Source organism: Aulonocara sp. 'chitande type north' Nkhata Bay, linkage group LG3 (assembly GCF_057382095.1).
Source record: "Aulonocara sp. 'chitande type north' Nkhata Bay isolate Kocher_YH1m ecotype deep benthic linkage group LG3, A_spYH_male_GT1.1, whole genome shotgun sequence".
Classification (NCBI taxonomy): Eukaryota; Metazoa; Chordata; class Actinopteri; order Cichliformes; family Cichlidae; genus Aulonocara; species Aulonocara sp. 'chitande type north' Nkhata Bay.
Window position 1 is genome coordinate 68,514,816 of NC_141346.1, and position 26,227 is coordinate 68,541,042.

Consider the following 26,227-nt stretch of genomic DNA (forward strand, 5'->3'; position numbering starts at 1 on the left):
AAAAATTTAAATAAATACAATTTTACATATAACAAGAAAGCTATACAATATACAATATAATGGGTAAGTGACATTGAGTGTAAACCAGGCAGAGTAGTGCAAATAGGCAAATAGTGCAAATGGAGATTTGGTAATGTACGGTAAGAGAAAGTGTAACAACAAAGTCTTATGAGGTAATGGCAGTCCAATGCTCCACAAAGTGACTGGTAACTGGTGCAGGCCAGTGAGTGAGTCAGAGTGTGTGTGTGTGTGTGTGACAGAGTTCAGTGAGACCGTGGAGGAGAGAGGGGAGAGGGGGCAGAATCGGGAGGGAGTTAAGCTTCCTGACAGCCTGATGGATGAAGCTGTCCTTCAGTCTGCTGGTTCTGGCCTGGAGACTCTGCAGTCTCCTCCCCGACGGCAGCAGCTTGAAGAAGCTTTTGCTAAGCTTTTCCTAAGCCTGGTTCTGCTGGAGGTTTCTTCCTGTTAAAAGGGAGTTTTTCCTTCCCACTGTTGCCAAAGTGCTGCTCATAGGGGGTCATATGATTGTAGTTTTTTTTCTATGTATCTACTGTACAATATAAAGCGCCTTGAGGCGACTGCTGTTGTGATTTGGTGCTGTATAAATAAAATTGAATTGAATTGAAGAATTTTATAATGAACTATTTACAGGTGTATACAGACGGGTCGAAAGATCCCAAACCTGAAGCAACAAGTGTAGCAGTGGTAATTCTGCAGTTAAGGCTCAAGATTGCAAAAACAACATCAAATCTTCTGAGTATATATGCAGTTGAGTTATATGTGCAACATCTTTGGATGCAAGCTGCTGTTAAAAATGACAGAAGAAGAAGTTTGCTTGATCGTTCCTCAGCTCGTCTGTGTGAAGCTGAGTGTAAAGAGGCTCCTGCTGTCAGAGAAACACTCTGACTGTTTCACAGAGTCAGACATGTTCAGACTCAATCTCAGTCAGAAACTCAGCATCACATTGATGAAGCTGCAGATTAATTGTGGTTAATTTGTGATTAATTTCTTTGCTGCCAGCTGAAATTTAAATGTAATTTAAAAGAAGGATTGAAGGTTATTGAACCCAAAGATTTCACATGAACGTGTATGAATTGTATGATATGTCTCTTCTATTTTTCCATGATCATATTTTGATGTTGATTGTGATTGGTTTCATTTGTTTCTTCATTGGTTGTAGTGTTTTAATGTTTAGATTGTCTTTTGTTCCATGTTGTAATTGTGTATAAAGTTTGATTTGAATGAAAGTTACACTCAAATGGTTTCAGTGTTGATGTGTTGAGTGTTTGCATGTTTAATGTTTGTATGGAAGACACAGAAAGACATGTGACTAAAGAAATCTGTGCTAGAGGGACTTTTTAAATAAATAGTAGAAAACAAAACAGATGTTGAATTCTTTAGAGAATTTTCTAAAAATCTTTTTCTTTCTAAACAGAATCCAGAATATTAATGTTTGACATGGAAGCTGTTTCTACAGGATCCTGATGGACACTCAGAGGTTTAGAAAATGTTCTCATTAGTTGTTTACAGCAGAATATCAACCGATGTGAACCAAAACAACAGAAATGCACAAGTGGTGTGTGAGACTAGAAATGATAGAATCAGTGCTGCTGATTTCATTACTCTGAACTTTTAAAGGCAGGTTTTGTATCTGAGAGCAGGGACACTTGCTGTGTTCAGTGACTTCAGGCTACCCTTGATTTAGTTGCTAGATGTTTTTAAACTGTGTTTATTTTATAAGGCTCATTAAAAGCCATCTGAACTAGAGATGGACCGAGCCGATGTTGCATATCGGTATCAGTCCGATACTGACCTAAATTACTGGGTCGGATATAAGTAATAAATAAAAAAAAGATGTAATCCGATCTACTAAATATCACAAAAGCTCCTCAGAAGACTTGGCGTAACCCAACACATGACCTTAGCACATAGGAGCAGTATGTGTCACGTGATAGAGCGGCTGTGGTGTGTGAGACCTGTCGGCGGTCTGGTGGAGCATTTGGAGCCTCGCGACGTGCTTCCAAACCGGCCGACGTGGTTTCTTACGGACTCATCTCAGACCCAAGACTTTGAAGGCTCGCCGGCTGTAAATCGTCTGTAATGAGACGCTTTGCATGTCTGAGCTGAAGTTTGTTATCAGTGTTTAAAAAGGCTGCATCTCTGATGGTTGGCATTAGATCAGTGCCTCTGGAATTGGCACCTTGCACATTTGGAAAGGAACCAAGACTGAATTATATACACAGGTTTTAGAGCAACATGTGCTCCCATGGAGATGATGTCTTTTACATGTTTATGGAGGATGTTGCTAAGCTGCACACTACAGCAGGGCTTTGTAGTGGAAGACCGCAAGTCCTGAACCGGCCTGTCTGTGGTGCAGATATTTGTGACATCACGAGATGAAAAGCCGCAGGACTGTTGAGCAGCTCTGTCCCTTATATCAGACAAAAATGATGCTCTCCCAAAAGTCCAGCCCCTGGTCTCCTCAGTTCCCAGGTGTTTATGGATGGTTGTTGAAAGTAGAGGTGATGTTGGAAACATGGCCATGCTGCAAGCTTTTTGGGATGTTGCTGCCACCAAATTCACAATGAGCTCATTTGTTTTCTATGTTGCGTTATGAGTAAAGGATGGGTTCATGAGATTTGCAAACCATTCAATTTTATTTACATTTCACACAGTGTGTCAACATTTTGTCATAAAATAATATTAACAACAAGAAACAGCAACAGCAACAACAATAATAATAATTGCAGTGCTCTATTAAATGTGCTGAAAATATGAAGTCAGCCTGCGCGTGCTGTGCATGTCTGTGACGTAATCGCGTGAGACAGGCGGTTTCCTGTCCTTTTTGGCCCTCGCTGCTCGCCGTATTTCCGCGCGGGTCTGCTGGATGGAGGAGGTAAAGTTTGTTGAACAGCATGTATAACTTCATCTGAGCTTCGTTAGTCTTTCTTAGCCTGCTGCAGTTACAGTTACAGCCGCGTTTCTGTTACAGTGAACCTGCCGTCAGCTGTATAACGTTAGCATTAGCTTGTGGTGATGCTAAGCTGCTATTAGCAGGTCCTGTTCAGCGCTAAGTTGTGTCCGGACGACTTTACAGTTTAGTTTTCTCCGTATTACGATCACCAGATAACTGCGGATGGCCTCGTGTGTACGGAAGCTTCGTGGTGAAGCGCTTTGGCCTGTGGGAAATGTAGGAAACACCAGGACGAGCTGCGCACCGCAGGAACCGCTTTGACAAATCAACCTTACTTTCACTCACTTCATTAATAAAAGTCTTGTCACTTGGAGAACTGCAGTTTTCACACATCTCGCCGTTAATGTCACCCAGCTAACGGTGTAGTTTCAAGAAACAATGCAGTGTTCCTGCCACGAACATCACGACGGAAGCCCTGCAGGGTCGATCTGCGCAGCGGCTCTGATGGAAACGCCACAGATAGTAGCTCATTCTCCTTCTTCCGGTTTCTCCTCTTAGTGTCTCCATAGCAACTCATCTGCCTCCTCTCACCTGGTCCCGAGGATCCAGGTCTGTCACCTGGTCTCAGGTTCAGCCTGAGCTGGCCCTCCTCGTCCATTCCAGTCACTCTAAAGACAAACTGAACATTTTCCACTACGACACATCCAGCTGGGTTTTAGATTTTAATTTGAAGTCATTGTCACCATCTCCAAAACAGACACCAGAGCAGGTCTAACTATAAACTGTCCTTTTCACTCCTGTTGCATCCTTCACTCAGTGACCCTTAACAGCTGTATTCACCCACTCCACTCTAACTACACGCTTCTCTTTGTCACTCTTGTGCACTGCTTTGGATGGTTGATTCCAGGTGTTTAAAACTCATCTATCCCATTAGCTCTGCTTTTTGCATGTTTCCATCGGCCTCCCTCTCATTCACTCATCTTGCTTCTACTGACTTTTCTTCCTCTTCTCTTCAGTGCACACCTCCACCTCTGCAGACTCTCTTCCACTGGGTCCCTGCTGTCACTACAGATGACAGTGTTGTCTGCAAAAGTCCACAGAGACTCGTGCATTGGCCTCATCTGTCATGCTTTCAAACATCATTGTAAACGAGGGAGGCGCTCAGAGCAGATCCCTGATGTAAACCCAGCCAAACCTTCAGCTCATAAGCAGTCCTTCTGCACATACATGTTCTCCTGACGTCATCATGTAACACCACAGTTCCTCTCCTGGTTTCTCTGACGTGTCCAGTTTCTTGTGGGACACTTCATAAACATGCTGCTCTGTCTTGGCTGGTCAGCTTTGCCATTTCCAGATTGAGCGTTGTTATATATCTGGGGGATTACTCCTGATTAATTATTTGAGCTGTCTCGTACTATGTGGCTGTATCAGTGTGACTGCAGCTCATCATGGTGTGTCGCACTAATTTAATAACAGTAGATGTTAGCCTGATGTCCTCTTAGAGACCAACAGAGCAACGCTGCTGATTTTATTTTTGTATTTTATAGTTTGAAAGTGACACTTGGGACACAATGAGTGTGCGTCCCAATGTATTGTGCTCCTTCAGACACAGATCCACACAGCATGTGTATATAAACCATGGAAGAAGCAGAGCTTTCATAGTGACACACTGCTCAGCTTCACAGTGTATGTGACACAGGTGGGTCACTTGGATGGGCAGAGGTGAGGCCTGGTAAAAAGCTACAGCTGTAAACTGTGACAGTGCTCATATAGGGGGCTGTTGGGGTTGTCTCACTTTTGGATGCAGGCTCCAGGGGCCGTTAGGGGAATTGCAGTTTTTGGCACTTCTGCACAGGTTTCAGTTTTCAGCCCTGGAGGTGCCGCCTGATATGAGGTGACACTTTTGTCTTTGTCCTCTCACCGTCTGTGAGAGATGAGTATCCACCATGTGAGTCCCTCCCTCTCCACCAGTCGGTCAGACGTCTGCCCGTCCTCCAGTCTGTTTCGGCTAAAAGGGAGATTTTCCTTCCTGCTGTGGCCGAGGCCTTGCTCATTGGGGTTGAGCGGTTAGTGGGATTTTCTCTGTACTTCGTGGTCTGTGCCTTCACGTGACTGTTGTTGTGATTTGTTGATCACAGAGACCTAAAAGACCTGGTGACCTCTAATTTCCTGCTTCTAAATCCAGACAGAGGCTGTTGTGCTCGGCCCTAAAACTCTTAGAAACAGCATCATCGTGGCCTCCAGTGAAGCTGTGAGGAGCCGTCTTTGAGCAGAATATATCATTCAGTGTGCACAAACAACCACGTAGGTCTGTGAACTAAGCTGAGAGTGATTCTAGCTGCATGATTGTGAGTCAGTGTTATCAGACAGGTGCCATGAAAAGCCTCAAAGCCTCCAGTTAAGCTGAAACGCTGCAGCACGAGTACCAACAGGAAGTAGAAAGAGAGCATATCTGTCACATATTAGCTCCTCTTCACTGACTCCCTGTTAAATCCAAGATTTAAAGTCCTCCTTCTGACAGACGAGGCCTCGAATAATCAGCCTCTGTCGTCTCTTAAAAAGCTTGTAGTACAAAGTTATACTGATAGAGCACTCCCTCCTCAGACTGCAGCCTTATTTGTTGTTGCTAGGTAGAATAGGAGGCAGTGCCTTCAGCTGTCTCTCAGTGGCCCATCTCCTGTGGACCAGCTCCCAGCTTGGATTCACGAGACTCCCCATTTAGTTTTTGTGTTTTTTCTCAAACCTCCTCCTCTTGTTCTAATGGAGATTCTGGATGTTCACAGGTGTGATCCAGTGACATGATGGAGAGTTTAAAGACGCGGCTCCAGTTCCCCAGCCCCGTCATACAAGCCCAGGTAAGAGGCTCTGTGACTCCTCCCATCCAAATGATACAAATGATCCCTCCCTTGTCTGCAGAGATTCCACAGGTACGAGTGATTTGTTACTGATAGAGGTAAACTAGCAGCTCACACGGGCAGAAAATCTCTACCATTAACAGGAATTCAGCAACACTCATAAAAAAGTCTCCTGATAAGACAGAGTAAAGAGTAACGTAACTATTTGATAGAGTAACATGACTGTAAGGTGCACGGATGCATGTGTGCAGCTGTTGGAGGATTTTAAAGAGACAGGAGGTGAGTTTACAGTGTAACAAGATCCAAGACACAGAGTTACTTTGTATGTTTGTTGGCAACCACGAGGGTTTCTGAGTCACTCACACTCGTGTGTATAATATGTTTATGTAGAGGGGAGGCAGGTTTTACTGAACACACAGACTCAGGTCCCTGTGGGCACATTCATCCATTCATTCATTCATTCATTCATTCATTCATTCATCCATTCATTCATTCATTCATTCATTCACTCTGTAGTGTTGGTTTCTCTTCCTCTCTTTGTTATTGTGAATCATGGGACAGAAGTGTGATTTTCTTGTGTTGCAGACGGTGAGAAGTCTTGTTGCAGCTGTCTTAAAGGAAAAAGGGTCAGATGGGCAGATCACCTGGTCCTGTGCTCAGGTGAGTTCCTGTAAGATCACATGTGATCATTTCTTTAGTTACATGAAGTATAAAAGAGCAGGAACATCTGCTTCATGTGGTCCTGTGTTTTATCCTCAGTGACTTTGACACATCTGCTGTGAGGCTGACGCCTCTGATCTCACAGTGTCAGCTTTGTTTTTATACACAGATATAAAATATGGATATGCACTGAGAAACGAGCATAGTTATATTTCTGACTGTCTGAGTCCAAATTGAATCAAACCTTGTGGGATTGAATCAGTGCTGAGTGGCTGAACTGAGTGGGACAGATTGCACCTGTGTCTCTGTCCGTTTTCATTCAGGGCTTCAGTGCATGTGTGGAAACGGCACAGATAGTCTAGTTAAACTTCTGAAACTCTGACTGCATCACTGTTGTCGTTCAGGGCCCAGCACTGGAAGCTTTGTGGCAGCAGTGCTGCAGTGACTGTGCTGTGGTGTGTTCAGCGTGCTGTGACACCTTGGTGTTATTGGTGGACCAGGGCCATGCAGACCTGGACTACATCCTCAATGGTGTCCTCAACCTCCTGCCTTCTGCAAGGTATGCAACACGCAGTTATTGGACGCCACGATCCTGCCTCAGAAAGCTCAGCTGTTTGTCAATGAGTCTGATAGAGGCTCTGTAACCTGCGTCCATGCAGCGTTACAGCCGCTGCACAAGGGCACAACATGAAAGACGGACCTCAGCAGGACGAGGTCGTGTATCAGCAGGACAAAGAAGGCTCTCTTTAGCATGAGAATGCTAACACTGGGAACTGAGAAGAGGCATGAAGAAGGCCGTGTTTGTCCACTGTTACGAATTCAGTCTTTAAATCCCTTTAAAGGCCCACTCACACCTCGCCTCAGGTGACCTCAAAGGTCACATGATGGGTCGCGGTAAGGTCTCATAGTGGTTCAACCCTTAACCCTTGGTGTTGACAATGACCTACGCTTTTGTTTATACTCATGTGACGACGCACATGACAAATAGCTCGATGACCATCTCCAAGGAGGGCAACGCCCTGTAGGGTTTAAGTATGTGGGTCTCTCCACCTTGTATAAGAAGGAAACATCTTTAAAACTTAATCAAGTCCAGTCGCCTTCTTTTCCAGCTACCAGTGTGTAACACAGAGTCAATGCTTCCAGTGCAGGAGCCCGACTGACAGTCTACAAACCGAGTTAAACACATGGAGGTCACAGCTTAGTCTGTGCTGAGGATAAATCCACGATGTCATTGCTCTCCATCAGGGCTCATGAAGTAAAGAAAATAGCTTTGAAACATGAAAATGTTAAAGGTCACTGTTCCACAGATGCTCTCTAATCTGGACGCTGACCTCGTGGTGCAGCATAATGTAACTATTTGAAGCAAAGAAAACACTCAGACTTTTAGTTTTTTCAGTTATTCTGACTCTGATATCCAACAGACACACGCAAGGGTTGATAAAAGTCATTCGGCGATTGTTGGAGATGCAGGCTGACCAGAGCGATGGACACTTCACCTGTCCGTATTCTATCAGGTAAGTATCTCGTGTCTAATATCTAGAGGTGTTCATACATGTTGTCTTGTGTAATCTATCAAGCTACACATAGCTTGTAGCTTACTGCTAGTCCAAAGAGGCAGCATTGGTCCATCACCCACTTGAAGTGCTGTAGGAGTCCGGTGCTCTGTGGGGTGGCAGTCGTGGCCCTGGTGCTTCAGTCCCAGCTATAAACTGGCTCTTGGAGCATGAACATCCCAAACTAGTGCGTGTTGAAAAATACTGACTACATGTAAAGAGTGAGAGGGGGCAGGCAGGGAATGGGTACGTTTGTATCTCCCTGACTTGATGCCAGCATTTAGACGTTTTCCCTGGTGGACAGGACGGTTGCTTCCCTGTGCCGTCATGTTGGGAACAGGTGCCCATAGTCATTTGTGCATATGTGACTAACAGTTGCTTAGAGTACTTTTTAGAGTTGCTGGGTGAGGTGGGTACCCCATCTAGCAACTCCATAGTCCTGCTGGGGGACTTTGATGTGTTGGTGGCAATCCCTGAACCAGAAGATAGACATTGGAGGTTCAGGAGCAGCAGGTTGAAGCGTCCTGTTAGGCTTGGCTATCTTCTGGCAGATATCGACAGGATGAGTGTAACTCTTGCAGAAGCTGAAGCAAAAACTCAGCTGAACGAGGAGCTTGGTGAGGCAATGGAGCAAGACTTTTGGAGCTTGGTCCGTTTTGCCATCACTGTCGGATCTATTCCTGCTGGGTGTTGTTATCGATGCTGTTTTGAGTAATTCTGCAGCTGAGAATCAGAGAATCAGCACCTCCAAGTCTGAGGCTGTGGTTCAAAGCTGAAAACAGTGGAGCAGCCACTCCAGGTCAAGGACGAGCTGGCGCCCAAGTTGGAGGCGTTTAAGTATCTGTGGGTGTTGTTCACGAGTGAGGACAGAGTGACAGATGGTGCTGTGGCTGCAGTGATGGGCCGCTGTAAGAACCAACAGGGTTTTAACATTAAAAGTGATGTTTGGTCACAATATAGTGAGCTCTCCTCTTTTTAGTGTATAAAATCTGTCCTGTGGATGAATGCAGACTTCACCTCAAAGGCAAAGACACTCGTGAACATCCGTATAAAAATCAGCGGTGCAACAGAAAGATCTCCCCTGTCCAAATTGCCTGCCAGTGCTCTGAAACACCAGGCTTTGAGTCACAATAAATAGAAGAAACTCCTGATTGTTTGCTTCCTTTGTGCTGAAACGTGGGGAGTGCTCTGATAGGCTGACGAGTTGGCGCTGTATTGAAACTCAGGGTCTGGAAATGGCGTGCTGAAGGGTGACACGTGGTCAAACAGGTTACGTCATGTGAAGACTGGAAACACGGAGGCTGGATCTATAATGGTATCAGTGGATGCGTTAGTGTGTGTGGAACTGCTAACGTTTAGTCTCTCACAGTACGGATGTTGGAGGACTATTTATGTGACTGCATTCTGCAAAAGTGACGATGTGTAGCACTTGGCCAAAAAAAGGGTGGATGCTTTAAAATAACACCGTCAATAGTTTTTAGTGTTAACAGTTTGTTCTTTGGAGAACTTGTAATTCAGTTTTATTCATACAGCAACAAATCACAACAACAGTCGCCTCAAGGCGGGGCGGGGCCATGTGCTGTGATTGGTTGGGGTGAGAGGAGGAAGGCGACAGGTCTTGTGTGGATTTAGGCCTTCTTAGTTTGTCTTCGTTGTAATAGACTGACTCAGTGGCTTGTTGGGAGCATAACTTGAATCAGAGCTGGGACACTGACCCGTCCATTGCAGGAGCAGCCCTCACCCGTACGTCACAGCCCTGGAGAACAGAGAGGACTGCTGGCCGGCTCTGCTGTTCGAGATCGATGACTTTATCCAGAAAGCTGTTGACAGGTAAGTCTTACTGGTTCCTGTCGTATCCTGTTATGTTGTTGTCTTTGAAGACAACTGGACATTATCAGATGATATATTTTCAGAGGTTCTTCTGACTCCAGTGTGTGTGTACGTTACAGAGATAAAGAGGCTTATATCACCATGCTGGCCCCCTTCCTTCGGTACCTATACTGCCAACCGCACAGGCAACCCGAGCACGCGCTCCTTCGACAGAGTCTTCTTAGGGTGCTGCTGCCCATTCAGGGAGGATCCAGGTCCGCCCCCCAGAACGAGGAGCAGGAAACGCTGTCCCCAGTGTCTGACAGGCTGCTGCTCTGTCTTTGTCAGCTGGTTCCACACATGCAGGTAACAAGCTGAAGTTATGTTAGGTAACTGTACAAAGACACGGCCGACATGTTTCCACTCTGTATGTTACAGTCCACCATCCTTTAAATGTGTCTCTCTTATTTGCATACGCTCAGATTGACAGGAAGTGACTAACACAGAGAGCAGGATGGAGCTATGTCAGCCTCTCCTCTCTGTCCCTGCAGGTGGACAGCGTGGAGGCAGTCCTGGAGCTGTGTGCATTTGTGGGCGCTCTGCTCCAAGATCTAACTGGGAGCTCTGGAGACCAGTGGAAACCAGAGAAAGCGGCGCTGGCTCTGCAGCTGCTGTGTGCGTGTCGGCGATGCCTCGAGTTCAACGGAGACTGCAGACCAATAATCGGCTTAATACAGCAGCTGGTTCCAGCCTGTCAGGTGATGGCTGTTTGTAAACAGACACCAGCAAAGATAAAGAAGCCGCGCTGCTGTGCTGGTTAACGTGAGCGAGCCTAAATATGGAAGCAAACAAAAGGGATGCTTTTTGTTTTACGTGTGCAAATGTCTCTGCTCCAAACCTGAGCCTGGACTCCCAGCAGTGGCTTATTTGGCATTAATGCTTATCAGCTTCTTCACTCACTGCAGCGAGCTGACATGTGAATATCTGACACTCAAAGACACTTTGTAGAAATGTAGCATTGTTTGGTTCAGTGTTTTCAGCCTTGTTGCTCCTACCAGGGAGAGCACACCTGAGTTTGAGGCCTGAACAGGTGTGAAACCTTTTGTCCTCCATGATGGCTGAAAATCAAAGCGGGTCTCACTTTAGCGCGCTCACGCTGCCCGTGTCTCTGTGTACCTGGAGAGGTTTACACATGTGGGTCAAATGTCCCCCATTGTGAACCAGTCAGTGCTGTAATGTGTGAGCCCTCGGGCCTCTGTGGCCTGCGGCCTGTATTGACCTGTTGGCATCGCTGTTTGTTTTCTGTAGGAGTTGCTGTTGGATGAGCTGGTGATGGGCGTGGCCTTGCTCTTGTTGGAAGCCCCTTCAGATCAGCTGACCAGCCTTCTCAGACTTGGTAAAGTGATTATTTTGGACAAAGCTCTGCTGGCTTTAGCTTCCTTTAAGAGACTTTGAAGCAGTGAAAGAATTAGTGGGAACAAAACTAGGTCCTGTGCAGGTCATGGTTGGAACCTCACAGAGCTTTGTGTCCTACATGAGATATTCTTTCTCTTAACACAGCACTGAGTTTGGTCCCTGAACAAGAGGAGGCGTCGCCCTGGTTGAGTCCGGTCCTGATTCTCCCCGTGTTGCAGCTCCTGTCCTGCTTGGGTCTCACTGAGCCGCTGTCTGACCAGAACACACACAGCACCAACCACAGGCTGGCTCACAGCCTGCTGCACAGAGTTAGCAGGCCCACGGATAAACCCCAGCAGGTAACCCAGCAGGTGACCCAGCAGGTAGCCCAACAGGTGACCCAGCAGGTAGCCTAGCAGGTAGCCCAGCAGGTAGCCTAGCAGGTAGCCCAACAGGTAACCCAACAGGTAGCCCAATAGGTAACCCAGCAGGTAGCCCAACAGGTACCCTAGCAGGTAGCCTAGCAGGTGACCCAGCAGGTAGCCTAGCAGGTAGCCCAACAGGTAGCCCAACAGGTAACCCAGCAGGTAACCCAACAGGTAGCCCAACAGGTAGCCTAGCAGGTAATCCAACAGGTAACCCAGCAGGTAACCCAACAGGTGACCCAGCAGGTAGCCCAACAGGTAGCCTAGCAGGTAACCCAACAGGTAACCCAGCAGGTAACCCAACAGGTAGCCCAACAGGTAGCCTAGCAGGTAACCCAGCAGGTGACCCAGCAGGTAGCCCAACAGGTAGCCTAGCAGGTAGCCTAGCAGGTAGCCTAGCAGGTAACCCAACAGGTAACTCAACAGGTAACCCAGCAGGTAACCCAGCAGGTAGCCCCAGGCCTGTTTCTCACATTCAGTTTTTGGAGTCTTTCTTTGAGGTGTAGCCACGTAAAGAAACACTGTTACAATAGTGCAGGTAGGTGTTAGGTGGTGAGTGGACAGAGCAGTAGAGCATAGACGACATCCATCCAAAAATACTGTTTCCCTCTCAGTGTCATAGCAACAGGGCTGTCTTTAGTGCCTCTTCTTCAGGGTCAGCATCCAGTCTCTGGAGTGTTGTTCCTCTGGGATGCTTTGCTTGATCCTTAAATTACACTTCATTAACATTCATGGTGCATCTGTAGCTTTGCTCTTTGTTCTTTATCATTTGTTTCTCGTGAATCTGTCTCCCTCAGCCTGCCCCATCACTGCCTCTGTCTCTGAGTTCCTGGTATAGTGAGCTCAGCGTGTCTTTGTCGGTACTGCGCAAAGTGGCCAACAATCCAGCAGCAGCGACCGATTGGCTGTTGGCGGTCAGCTCCGCCCTGTCGTCCAGCCAGCGCCTGTCCTCCTCTCTTGTCCTGATTGTGACTTATCTCATCATCATGGGTCAGGAAAACATCTGCCAGCTGGCTTTGAAAGCAAGCCAGGCTGTCGCTGCTGCCGACCCCTGCCAGGTAGATAACCCACACAACTGTTCTCTTAAATCTGTGGACTGAATATAAAGTAATGCATGTTGTTCCCTCTGACATGTAGATATGTTGTATGTGAGGCAGCTAGCTTGTGTTTGTCTTTCTAAGAGCAGGAAACACATGTTGATAACCTGGTGTTTTGGCACCAACACATGACTTTGAAATGGTTCAGATCAGCAGGAAGATAAAAAGCTGTCACTGCTGTGTGATTGCTGCTGATCTGCTGCCGTATAAAGGGAGAGGTTAGGGAGTGCTCTAAGGGGACAGACCTCTCTCTGGACTTGTGTTGGAGTCACTAGCTGCAGATGAAGTGTGAAGTTTACCCCTCATTACTCAAGCGTGCACCGGGCCCCAGAGGATTCATCTTCTGCTCTAATTGCTCCCAGAGTGCTGCACACACTGGTGTTTGGATGCACTGGTTGAAGGTTGTTGGCATATTTGAGTCCTCTGGAGATCTCTGCTCGCTCGTACTTGTCATGTTAAACGTGCAGCAGCAGGTCTTTGTTACAGGAAAAGCCAGAAGCTAACCACTATGAAACCTAAATGATGATTTACTGCAGTGATGTTGATTCAAAGTGATGTTTTTGGCTCGACAGCATTAAACGTGTGCACGTACAGGTCAGTGATGCAGCCTCTGTACGGTCTGACAAAGTGCATTTAATGTTTGGTTGGTGTGTTTGCTGATGTGGGTGTTTCCCTCTGCAGGTCCCGCCCCTCGTGCTGCTTCTTTTGTTCAAACTGACCAAAGAAAAGAATCCCGTCCTGGCTCACGCTGTTCTCACAAGCCTGCCAAACCTCGGCACTCATAAGGTACGCAGCACGACTAAGAAGAACCTGTACTGACTGTGAGCGTCTGGAGACGGGGCTGGAACATCAGCAGCACCTTTCTACTTCATCTGAGCGCTCACAGTGTGTTTTAGTCCATCATACACACATGTGAGCTTTTATCTGTGGGGTCATCCAGGTCATGTAGTCTGAGGAGCTTCTCTTCATCCAGGAGGCTCCTAGAGTTTAAAAACCAGGGACCCGCGTGTCCCAAATACCAGCCTGTGAGCACAATCCACCAATAGCAGCGATAGATGTTAGTTTAGATTTTTGGGTGATTTAAGTTGCAAAGCCGTCATTTCAGTCTGCCAGGAGCTGCTCAGTTCAGAGCAACATGAGATTTTTGGTTGCCAGTAATTTGCTAATAGAACAGCCCCAGCTTTGTAATGAAGTGCAGTCAGTTGCCCATAGACGTTGCCTGATGAGTGCAAATGATTAAACAGAGTGCACCTGTGTGCAATCTAATGTCAGTACAAATACAGCTGCTCTGTGACGGCCTCAGAGGTTGTCTAAGAGAATATTGGGAGCAACAACACCATGAAGTCCAAAGAACACAGCAGACAGGTCAGGGATAAAGTTACTGAGACATTTAAAGCAGGCTTAGGCTACAAAAAGGTTTCCCAAGCCTTGAACATCCCACGGAGCACTGTTCAAGTGATCATTCAGAAATGGAAGGAGTATGGCACAACTGTAAACCTACCAAGACAAGGCCGTCCACCTAAACTCAGGCCGAACAAGGAGAGCGCTGATCAGAAATGCAGCCAAGAGGCCCATGGTGACTCTGGACGAGCTGCAGAGATCTACAGCTCAGGTGGGGGAATCTGTCCATAGGACGACTATTAGTCGTGCACTGCTGTCAGGGACCAAGCAGTAAAGCATAAAGGACACAGGTGGTTTTAATTCAAAAAAGGGGTTTTATTGACCCAAAAATATGAAAATATATTTAACAAAGCCAAAACTTAAACAGGCAGACCAATAAAAGAGGTCAACTCAATAGACTAAACTCAAGATAATAATTAACAAAACCTCAAACAACCATATGACAAACTGACCTGCTGAAATGACACACAGGTAGTGATGGCCCGCTTGAAGCTGAAGCTCCGGTGCGTGTGTCAGAAAGATCAACACACTGCTTCAGAAGCACTGTGTCGAAGCTTGATTCGTTTGGCCAGAGTCACGTGATCGGTGACGTCCGAAGCTTCATTTAGAACCTAACTGCTTCGGTATCTGATTCAATGGTTTATAAGGAAGTGAATCATTCGCGGGATTTGTGGAGCGTTTTGATGGTGACAGATAGCGAACCACTGATCATTCCACTGAGAGATTTGGAGCCAGCGAGGAATAGAGGAGGTTCTGTTGTGTGGGAGTATTTTGAGTGGATTTTGGTCAATCGGGTGGGTTTTCCAGCTTTGTGTTCTGGCCGTTTGCTTTTGTTTTGTGCATGTTTATTATATCTGAAAACGGGAAAAAGGTAAAATGTCAAAAATCTGCTTCCATAATATAAATATCATTAAATAACTTTAGAAAAACTTCCACTTGACTCTTTACATGTAATGTTGTAAAAATATATATTTTATTGTTTAATTAATCTAAAAATGTTAGTCTGCCAAATGTGCAGCAATTGAATTTATTTATTCTCTTTGGCTGATAGTTTGTGGGGCCCAGGTAGACTGTATAACTGCATCTCTACCAGTTTCTCTGCACTCCAGCCTCCTCTGTGCCATGTGAAGGGATTTTCCTTAAGGCAGGAGAAATGATCTCCACGAAAAGGAACAGGTTCGGCCATCGCACACTAGAACAAATTCTCTTTTTAAATAAAAATGAAAAAGGGTTACCTTAAATGCATCATGTTTTTAATTTGCAAGTTCATAAGCATTTTCCATTTCACAATCAATTCTACCCCCAGGTCAAAAATATGTCTGGGAAAATTTCCCTGATATAATATTATTTATAAATACACCTGTCTAGCTGTTAATTGCATAAGTGCATGGAGGCAGGACCTCACAGCAGAAGCCTACTCCATAATGTGTTGTACATTATTATATGTATATATTATATGTAACGTGGTATTTTTCAATTATTGTATTTACCAACATCAAGAAGTCACAAGCAAAGAAAGACCACACCATGGTGCATGTTTAAACAAGGAGAGTTTACTGGTCAAAACTATTTATTAAACAAATAAAACACATTTTTTTAACCACCAAAAAAATACACGTTCAAAGCAACAGCGGCCCAATATCAGACAGAACTCCACTCTGTAGAGAGAGCAGTCATTATGAAGCAGTTGGTTTTATTTTGTGGATTCAAGCTGCTCTTTGTATTTTTGGCCACCAGATGTCACCAGAGAGGACTGTGTTTAAAAGCCTCGAGTAATGAACCGTTTTTCAATACAAGCTTCAGAAAGCTTCATTTGGCCATCACTACACACAGGGGAACTTAAATACTGGTTTAGCTAAACCAAATGACACACACGGGGGAAAACAAGATGGCTGCCATATAACCAACTAATACAAAACATTTAAACACACATGAAACACCCCCCAGGCAATGAAGCATGCCTGGGGGGTGCCTGGGGGGGCAGCGCACAGTAACACTAATCCTCTTTTTAAATGTAAATAACAAAAGGGCTACCTGACATGGATCATTATGCCTGAAACGCCAGCATCTCAGGTTAAACCTCACAACATGTCGTCAAACACCATGCAGCTAAAACAGTACCTGGGAGCAGGGCCCTGTTTCAGGAAGCCGGTTTAGAAAACTCAGAGTGAAAAACGATACTCAGGGTTGAGTAACCCCGAACTGTCCAACTCGGAATATTCGGTTTCAGAAAGGCTGATAACAAGTAGTTCAGTCAACGCGGAGTTGCTTTAACCCCAAGTTAAGCGCGCGGACGAGGATACATAAAGCCCTGATTAGTGGAGCACAGATTAAGCGAGTCACCATGGAGACGGAGGGAAAGAAGGCGTGGTCAATGTATTTTACAGCGCTTGAGGCCGAAATTCTGATGGCAGCATATGCCGATAACATGCAAATTTTGCAGAAAAAAAGTAACACAGCCTCAGCTGCAAAAAAAAGGGAGCATGCATGGCAAAACATAGCCGACAGAGTCAATGCGTGAGTGTTAATTTAAACATTGATCTAGGGATTTCCACCCATTTAACACGTTATTTTATCATATGTTATTTTATTTGTTATTATATACATTTTATTTTGTGATGTGATGTGAGCGCAGGTGCAACCCAACAGGCCCCAAACGTTCCTGGCAGCAAGTAAAAATGAAATATAAAAATATAGTCCAAACAGGTGAGGTGTAATTGTATTATGAGCCACAGTGCTTGGTCTGTTTGTCCGATGTAAATCAATCGCAGTTAGAGGCTACATTAATTTTCTGTCTGTAAGCACTTATTGAAATTATCTGAGCACATTACAAGTACATATTTGCTCTGTATGCTCAAATGTGACCCGTTATAGCCAACAGAAAAAAAGCGGAGGCCTGAAAAACAGGTGGGGGTCCTCCACCACCACCACTCACAGAGGCTGAGCAGTTGGCCCTCAGCCAAAACAGTGGGCGCCCTGTGGCCGAAGGCATCTCTGCGGGGACATCCTCTGAGTCAATAACCCCGCAAGACACAAGTGCCTACATAAGGGGTAAATTCAAAATAATACATGATGTGCATACATCCTTTCTTCACAGTCACCTTTGCAGTGCTGCTCATTCATTTGATAAACTCTTTACCATAATGGATTATTTTGTAGTGAAGTTATTTTCCGACTGATTTTGCCTTCCCTCAGGCTTGGTTGTCTTTGAGAGCATAATGACAATGAAGTGTAAGGTGCTTGGTATGTTTGTTAATTGCCATTTGGTCCCTTGTAAGTTATAAGTGACCTGTATAAACCTCATATTCTATCAGTTGATGGTGATGGTGTACTGCATCTGGTGCAGCCTCCTGTTGAGCCAGACCAACATGCAGTTGTGAGTAATACTCCACAGATTATATGAGTTTACAGTAGAACAGCAATGTTGTTTATTTCTTTACTACAGGAAAATAATGAAGAAACATTGACAGCTGTTACAGAGGAGGAAGCAACAGAGACACTTTATGAGGTTTACATCTTTTAATACTTTGTGTACAGGAAATACAGGCGACCAATAAAGCCAATTGAACTAAAAATCTGTTTATTCTTCTTTCAACATGTTGAGGTGATGGGTCAAAGGAAATGATTGTGACATATGGTGTCTCTGACTGCGCTTCCATCTTGTATGTCCGTGGGAGGGTCAGGATGTTCATGGTTTGGATCACTGCTGATGTTTGGTTCAGAAGGACAGTGTTCTCCTCTAATTGTGGCAATGTTGTGAAGAATCACACATGCCACAATAATGTCACATGCCCTTTCTGGGGTGACCCTGAGTCTTTGCAGGCACTGGAACCGGGCCTTAAGCATTCCGATAGTCATTTCAATTCTGGCTCTTGTCCTGCAATCAGCCAGATTATATCGCTGCTGTGGGCCCGGTTCAGGGTCAGGGTAAGGGGTAAGCAAATAGGGTAAACATGGATACCCCCTATCACCAAGCAAGTAGCCAGTGAACTCTCCTAAGACAGAAGGATACACTTCAGTTCAAATGTCCCTGAAGCAATTGGTCTTTATATATTTTAAAGTATTTTCAACTCACCATGTCCAAATTTTGTGCTCAGTGTACATTCACGGAATATTTGTGAGTCATGGACAGAGCCTGGCCACTTGGCTTCCACATTTGTCATAATGTTGGCAGCATCATATATGATCTTCACAGTGCAGAGAACACAAATTAGCATCCATTACTATGATGAAATAATTTGTTAGTTTGAAATGCTACAGGGAACTATGTACCTGTACATTAATGCTGTGGAAAGACTTCCTGTTCACATAGTCTCCTTCATTTACTGAAGGAGCAATGATTGGAATGTGAGTGCCATCTCTACAGCCAATCACGCCTGGGAACCCTGAAAATAAATGTAGAATTTAAGTAGTAGTCCAAGTATCACCACATCATACATTAAGTTTTGGTCATCCTGATACCTGCAATTTTGTGGCATCCCTCTTTGATGAATCTTGTGGGTCTATGACCGGGGAACACCACACACGAGTGCAGGAGACGTTTCAGTGCAACTGTAACATTCCTGACTGCCCGACAGACGGTAGCCTTGGAAACGTGCTCAGCGTCACCAATATTATACAGAAAGCTCCCGTTTGCAAAAAACCAAAGTGCAATACAAATAATATGTACAGAACTGAGAGCATGTCCGCGATGTGTCACATGCGTAATATATGGCCTGAGGATGTTATTCAAATAAATTATAGATTGTGCTGAGAAACGGTAACGTTCGCACAGGAAATCATCAGGAAATGATAAAATGTCCAAACGCGCTCTGATCACTCTCTCCCGGCGGAGAGCTCTGCGGAGAATTTGGGCTTCACGATCTACTGGCTCTTCAAGGAAGGGACACGCCATGTCCGACACTTCCTACTGTCAGGTTTCCGACAAAGAGGCGGAGACAGTCAGGGTTAGTTGTAGTAAACCTGCTAGGGGGCAGGTTAGCTTCACGGAGTGTGTCGTCATAGTGACTCACTGAGGCTTCATCTGAACTCGCTTTGTGAAACCGAAAACCCAGAGTTTTCGTTAACTCAGGGTATACTTACTCAGTTTTTCCACTAAACCGGCTTCCTGAAACAGGGCCCAGGTTTACGGATTCTGCATACAAACGTGAACACAGAGAGCGGACCCGACGCGTCAGAATCAGATTTTGGTGTGTCGTCGGGTCCGCGCTGTGTTTGCCTCTTTTTTTTCTTCGCTGGCTTCTGCAGCTGCAGGTTTCATAACTCTCTGTTTACATCTCTAATTAAGTCTCACATGTGTCAGCTTTCTTGTAATAGATACGAAATTATGAATATATACTGATACATGACCAGAATTGTAATATTTCTGACTGAGGCAAAACTTTCCAGATTCCAATCAAATTGAATCGGATCCTGTATCGAATCAAAAGGATTCTACAAATCGGTAACGATGCAGCCGTACTCAGCTTCCTAAGCATTTTCCCTTTCCAGTTCACAATCAATCCCACCCCTAGGTCAAAAATATGTATAGGACAATTGGCCTCATCTAATATTTTGTATGAACCTGTCCAGCTGTCCAGTGATTAAATGACAAGTAGATGGAGGCAGGACTTCACAGCAGGGGCATACTCCATAATGTGCTGTGCATTCTCATATGTATATTATATATATTGCTCACTTATTGTATTTACCAACATCAAGGAGTTATGAGCAAATAAAGGCCACACCATAGTGCATGTTTAAATAGGGAACGTTTATTGATCAAAATGTATTACGCAAATACGCATTACATTTTTTCAGCCCCCCAATCGAGAAAACAAAACCAATTACATGTTCAAAGCAACGGAACGGTGGCCCAATATCAGAGAGAACTCCACTCTTGAGTGAGCAGTGATGCTTGAGCTGTCCGTTTTATTTTGCAGATTCAAGCTGCTCTTCAAAATATTCGCCACCAGATGTCACCGGAGAGGACTGTGTTGAAAAGCTTCGAGTAATGAACCGTTTTTCAATACAAGCTTCAGTGCTTCGGAAAGCTTCATTTGGCCATCACTATCATTTGGCCATCACTACACACAGGGGAACTTAAATACTGGTTTAGCTAAACCAAATGACACACACGGGGGAAAACAAGATGGCTGCCATATAACCAACTAATACAAAACATTTAAACACACATGAAACACCCCCCAGGCAATGAAGCATGTGGTGCAATCCAATTAGGCTGTCAGTGGTACTTCAGGTCTCCTTCAGGTCTCTCAGCCCTTTGCTACACCTTTTGCCAGACAGGAGGAGAAGCCAACCCCCAGGTAACTCAAACAAAGAAAAGATGTATTAATATAACATAAAACGGAACTTTGACCTTGCAAGGTTAATATGTGTGCACGCCATATAAACATTGGAAGGTGTGATGGAAAAATAAATACATTTAATAAAGAAACAATATTGAACAATAAGAATATTTTAAAGTAGTGACTGTAAATTAAACTAAAGTGAATCAACGGGTGGTGAGGTGTGGAGCTTACCATGTGTGGCATGCCATCACAACTGCACAAAGTTGTGCTTTATGGAAGAGTGGAGAGAAGAAAGCCATTGTTAACAGAAAACCATAAGAAGTCCCGTTTGCATGTTGCCACAAGCCATGTGGGGGACACAGCAAACATGTGGAAGAAGCTGCTCTGGTCAGATGAGACCAAAATGCAAAATGCTCTGTGTGGAAAACTAACACTGCACATCACTCTGAACACACCATCCCCACTGTCAGATATGGTGGTGGCAGCATCATGCTCTGGGGGTGCTTCTCTTCAGCAGGGACAGGGAAGCTGGTCAGAGTTGATGGGAAGATGGATGGAGCCAAATACAGGGCAATCTTGGAAGAAAACCTCTTGGAGTCTGCAAAAGACTTGAGACTGGGGCGTAGGTTCACCTTCCAGCAGGACAACGACCCTGAACATAAAGCCAGGGCAACAATGGGATGGTTCAAAACAAAACATGTCCATGTGTTAGAATGGCCCAGTCAAAGTCCAGATCTAAATCCAATTGAGAATCTGTGGCAAGATCTGAAAACTGCTGTTCACAAACGCTGCCCATCTAATCTGACTGAGCTGGAGCTGTTTCAAAGAAGAATGGGCAAAGATTTCAGTCTGTAGATGTGCAAAGCTGGTAGAGACAGACCCTAAAAGACTGGCAGCTGGAACTGCAGCAAAAGGTGGTTCTACAAAGTATCGACTCAGGGGGGTGAATAATTACGCACACCCCACTTTGCAGTTATTGATTTGTAAAAAATGTTTGGAATCATGTCTGATTTTCGTTCCACTTCTCACGTGTACACCACTTTGTGTTGGTCTTTCACTTGGAATTCCAATGAAACTGATTCATGTTTGTGGCTGTAATGTGACAAAATGTGGGAAAGTTCAAGGGGGCCGAATACTTTTGCAACCCACTGTATTTTACCTACACATACATTCTTGTATTTAGACAACACCTGAGGGATAAAACAAACTGTAAATGTCTCCAGCTGGTGTTAACAGCACCACTAACACATCTGTGCTGATGGGGTGTGTGTATCTGTGATCTACAGCTCATGTCTGTTACATCAAATGCAGCTGAGTTTATGTAGATCCATAAAGCACAGCTGATCGTCCTGCGCTGTTTGTGGTCCTGAAATGAACCTAATAAACAAAGATGTGTTTTTGAGGTTTATCAGTGTAAAAGCAGAGATCAGACTGATGTCCATCAAATCTCTGTGATGCCATCTCTGTGCACAAATGAATGGCACAATATCAAGAGCAACAAATCAAACACTGCATTAAACAAACTGTGCTAAATATTAGCACCATTAGCAGGGCACTGTGTGTGGCAAATGTTGGTAAATCAGTTTGTGCACATAACTGAAATGTTCCCCTCTCGATGTTTAGCACTTTGACAAAGGAGCAAAGAGAAATTCCCACGTCTTCCACACAGTTTTCTCTGTGTGAACACAGACAGTGTTTCTTGTACCCAGTTTGTAGGAGCTGGGATTGGACTCCACCACAGCAGCCTCTGTGTGGGATAGATGCAGTGCTCTGTAGTATAAAGCACTCTGTCAGTGAGCTGGACTCTCCAAACCAGCAGTCATCGTCTAACATCTGCCTTCTTCAGCTGTAACCGTGTGTTTCTCTTGTAAACTTGGCTCTGATCATATGTGCTGTAATATTCCAGCTTTGCTTCCCGATCGTGCTGCACAGTCTGCACATGCTGGCCGGCTCCCCCAAGCTGAGAGCAGTGGGACTGCGCCTCATGACCGCTCTGTGGAAAAAACAGGTTTGCAATAATAACGCATTACTATAAATGTCATATTCATGTGTTCAAAGCTTCTGTTTGTCTTTGATTGTGTGCTGCTTTGGTCATGTCTGTAAGGACCGGGTCTACCCAGAGCTGCAGCGTCTAATGAGCCAGCAGGACAGCAGGGTGGTGCTGGGGAGGGACGCCCAGTGGGAGCAGATCCTGGCCAGGGCCGCCTGTGTCAGGGACATCTGCAGAGAGAGGTGGGTCCTCCCATACTTACAGAAACAGTGGGCACTTCCTACATTCACTGGTTCATTCATTCAGTGGACTTTGCATGCACAGTGCAGACAGTGTGAGCTTCCAACACCAGGATTCTTCATCTTCCCTTCTAATGAGTAATAATCACTGACTGGACTCTTCATAGATGTTTCTGCTCAGCAAGCTGATGAAAGTTCAGAAAAATAGAAATATTTGTTTTTTCAGTCACATCAACTTTGCTTGTTAAGATAAATGAATGCACTTTGTAGCTTTGCAGTGAATGAAGCCTCAGCTCGACGCTCCACTGAGTCAGTTTCTCCAAAAATCAGCAGGAGTCCAGTTTTAAATGTTTCCGTACAAATGTCCAGAGCAGCTACACGTGCCTGAATCCAGAAGGATCAAAGTCTTACAAAGTTCAGTTCAAACAGAGAGACTGAGAGGCAGCTAACTTCCTGTCTCTGCCAGACTATCAAAATAAAAGCATACATTTGAAGCAAAAGAAATCCAACTATGTCAGTCTGTAAGCACTGCTTCCCATATAATACAACTCTAAGCAAGTGAGCCATAACTTTATACTTTTAACCTTTAACCCAAAAACTATGTTGATCATATAAACTCCACAAACTGCATCCAGGCTCCTGCACACGTCCTTTACATGTTAGCTGTTAGCTAATGCTTGTCAGTTTTTGTGAACTGGCCTTTATGTGTGTTGATGAAATAAAACGATGATTTTATTTGATTATTTCCTTTGTTCTAACCAGCTGGTGCACACTGTCCATCCTCCCGGGGCCTGTTACGCCTGCTAACATGTACATGCAGCTTTTTTAGCAGCATTAGTGAAAACCTGGGAAACCCTCTGGATGGATGCTACAGTACAAATTTAGCAAATCATTGAGCTGTTTTGTTGTTTTCACAAATGCTTACGTTTGCTTTTATTGTAAAACATTTGCAGCCATAAGAGTTTGCAATGATAAGAAGCTGTGTTTGGCATTTACTTACTTACACGTGTCCTGGCACTTTTAATGCTTTTTTCTTAAATAAAAATGGTAACAAAATTAGAAGAAACACATTTCCCACTTTGTTCACGCTGATGTGTGTGTTAACCAGGCCTTACCAGCATGCAGGGGACATGGTGGCTAAACCTCCTTAGGAAACTCAACTCCTTTGGAGTCAGCACACCCATCATGATGACTTTTTACTACGTCTTCCTGGAAAGCATCATGACCTTCTCCATCACCTGCTGGTCCCACTCCCTCAGCCTTCATACAGGAACAGACTGCAGCATCAGTGTGCTCTAAAATCATTGGCCTGCCTGTCAGAACTCTGGCAGGTTTTCATCAACAGGCCCTTAAACAGGCAGCCAAAATCATCAGTGACCTCTCTCACATTCTTCACCCTGCATTTCAATGGCTCCCCTCTGGGCGACGCCTCCGCTGCATTTCCTGCAGGACTGAGAGGAGGAGGAGCGCCACCTTTGTCCCCAAAGCAGCTCTGCTTTTTAACTCCAGCTGATAAGAACATTTCCCACACCAGAAACATAAACTACACTCTTATACTACCAACACTTTACTCACTTTTAGTCACTTACAGTCAGTGTTGGGAAGGTTACTTTTAAAATGTATTCCGTTACAGATTACAGAATACATGCCCCAAAATGTATTCTGTAACGTATTCCATTACGTTACTCAATGACAGTAACGTATTCTGAATACTTTGGATTACTTAATATATTATCGTGCTTTTTACAACAACGTGAATGTACTATTGCTGTGTGATTTATTACTATTACTGAAGGTCCGCGACATGTAGTAAAGGGACCTCTGACTAATACGGCGGGGTCCCTGTCAGCTCGTAGCCGAAAAATAGCTTTACTTTGTTGTGTGGGTCAACTTTTCTTGCGAGAGACAGAGAGAGGCGTTGAAAGGCTGCTCCAACTGAACTTATTGTTTTCGGAGGAAAACACTAACACGGTGTACAGTCGAGTCTTAATAGCTTACTTACAACTGGGCTCGTCAGGCTCTCTTCTTGGCTGCAGTGGTTATTATTATATTTACATGCTTCCAGCTCCCGTTTTTCCTCGACGACAGCTCGTACCTTTCCACTCGCCTTTTTCTCCCTCCTCGCGCTCACAGACACATAACGTGTATGGCAGTCCATTCTCCCTGCAACACGGACTACACTGCCCATGATGCTACATTCTTTAGAGCTATGCTTGTAGCGTTCTGCCTGTTAGCTTAGCACAACAACAACGAAAAGGCGCTCTCTCACCCAGGAAACACACAGTCGCAGAGAGAGAGAGCGTCACCCTGTAACCATGGCAACCGTAACGCTGCTGCCTGGAACAACAGAACGTAGCTGTCAAACAAAACCCAAACAGTCCTGACCCGCGACAATATGAAACGGGAAAGTACCCCAGTGTAATCCATTTATTTCAACAAAGTAACTGTATTCTGAATACCACCTTTTTAAACGGTAACTGTAACGGAATACAGTTACTCATATTTTGTATTTTAAATACGTAACGGCGGTACATGTATTCCGTTACTCCCCAACACTGCTTACAGTTATTTATTCACCTTCAGTCACTTTAATTTTAAAACTGTGTAATTTTAAAACTGTATATTCTGTGTATTTATTATCTCACTTTTATTGCGCTTATCTTCAACGTCATGCTGCTCTGTTGTATGTTAATTGGCCCTTGGGGATAAATAAAGTCTCTCTGATTCTGTTCTTGTTTTTTTTATATTGGTAGTTTGATAGGTTTCGTATTTGTTTTCTTTTACATCATATTAAAATGTATAAATATATAGATTTAAATATATTTGTGTATTCATGTCTGGATTGTGTTTGGTTTTCTTTTATTTATTTCTGCAGTGGTTGTTGTGTATTACTATTTAGATTGTCTTTTTTCCATTATTGTAATTGTGTATAAAGTTTGATTTGAATGAAAGTTACACTCAAATGCTTTCAGTGTTGCTGTGTTGAGTGTTTTCATGTTTAATGTTTGTATGGAAGACACAGAAAGACATTCAGCTAAAGAAATCTGTGCTAGAGGGACTTTAAAAAAATAAATAAACAGAATGTAAATAATGATGTTTAGTGTTTGAGATGGAAGCTGTTTCTACAGGATCCTGATGGACACTCAAAGGTTTATAAAATGTTCTCATTAGTTGTTTGCAGCAGAATATCAACCGATGTGAACCAAAACAATTAAGTGTGTGAGACTACAAATTCTAGAATCAGAACTGCTGATTTCATTACTCTGAACTTTTAAAGGCAGGTTTTGTATCTGAGAGCAGGGACACTTGCTGTGTTCAGTGTGACTCGTCTCTGCAGAAGGTCAGGGCTCTGATAGTTGCAGTTAGCGGCTGACTTACTGGGCAGGTGGCTCCTGAGTGTCTGTTGGAGTCAGGGTTCATTATGGTCCTGGTTGCTACTGGAAATAAAGAAACAAAAGGAGGGTGTGATGTTCAGGAAGTACAGACTGTAGCTCAGCAGGTAGAATTACTAACTGGAAGGTTGGAGGTTTGATCCCTGGCTGCTCCAGTCTGCACGCCACGGTATCCTTGGGCAAGATGTGGAACCCCGACTTGCTCTC

General features: G+C 44.5%; 1 protein-coding gene across 6 annotated transcripts; it reads left to right on the forward strand.

Annotated features, from left to right (window-relative positions):
- Positions 1-2,825: 2,825 nt before the first annotated feature.
- LOC147336818 (focadhesin-like) lies at positions 2,826-25,730 on the forward strand. Of its 6 annotated transcripts, none has more exons than XM_086285566.1 (15): positions 2,826-2,896; positions 5,698-5,769; positions 6,355-6,429; positions 6,834-6,988; positions 7,851-7,943; positions 9,711-9,812; positions 9,932-10,157; positions 10,343-10,549; positions 11,100-11,187; positions 11,352-11,545; positions 12,409-12,669; positions 13,390-13,494; positions 22,306-22,407; positions 22,504-22,631; positions 23,391-25,729. In XM_086285566.1, the coding sequence occupies exons 2-15, from the start codon at positions 5,713-5,715 to the stop codon at positions 23,455-23,457; spliced, it is 1,860 nt and encodes a 619-aa protein (XP_086141692.1). In that variant the 5' UTR covers positions 2,826-2,896; positions 5,698-5,712; the 3' UTR covers positions 23,458-25,729. The 6 variants fall into 6 exon arrangements, with proteins under 6 accessions (XP_086141692.1, XP_086141690.1, XP_086141693.1 ...); XM_086285567.1 differs by having other exon boundaries at positions 2,827-2,896; positions 23,737-25,728; XM_086285564.1 differs by having other exon boundaries at positions 22,504-25,730.
- The last annotated feature ends 497 nt before the right edge of the window (positions 25,731-26,227 follow it).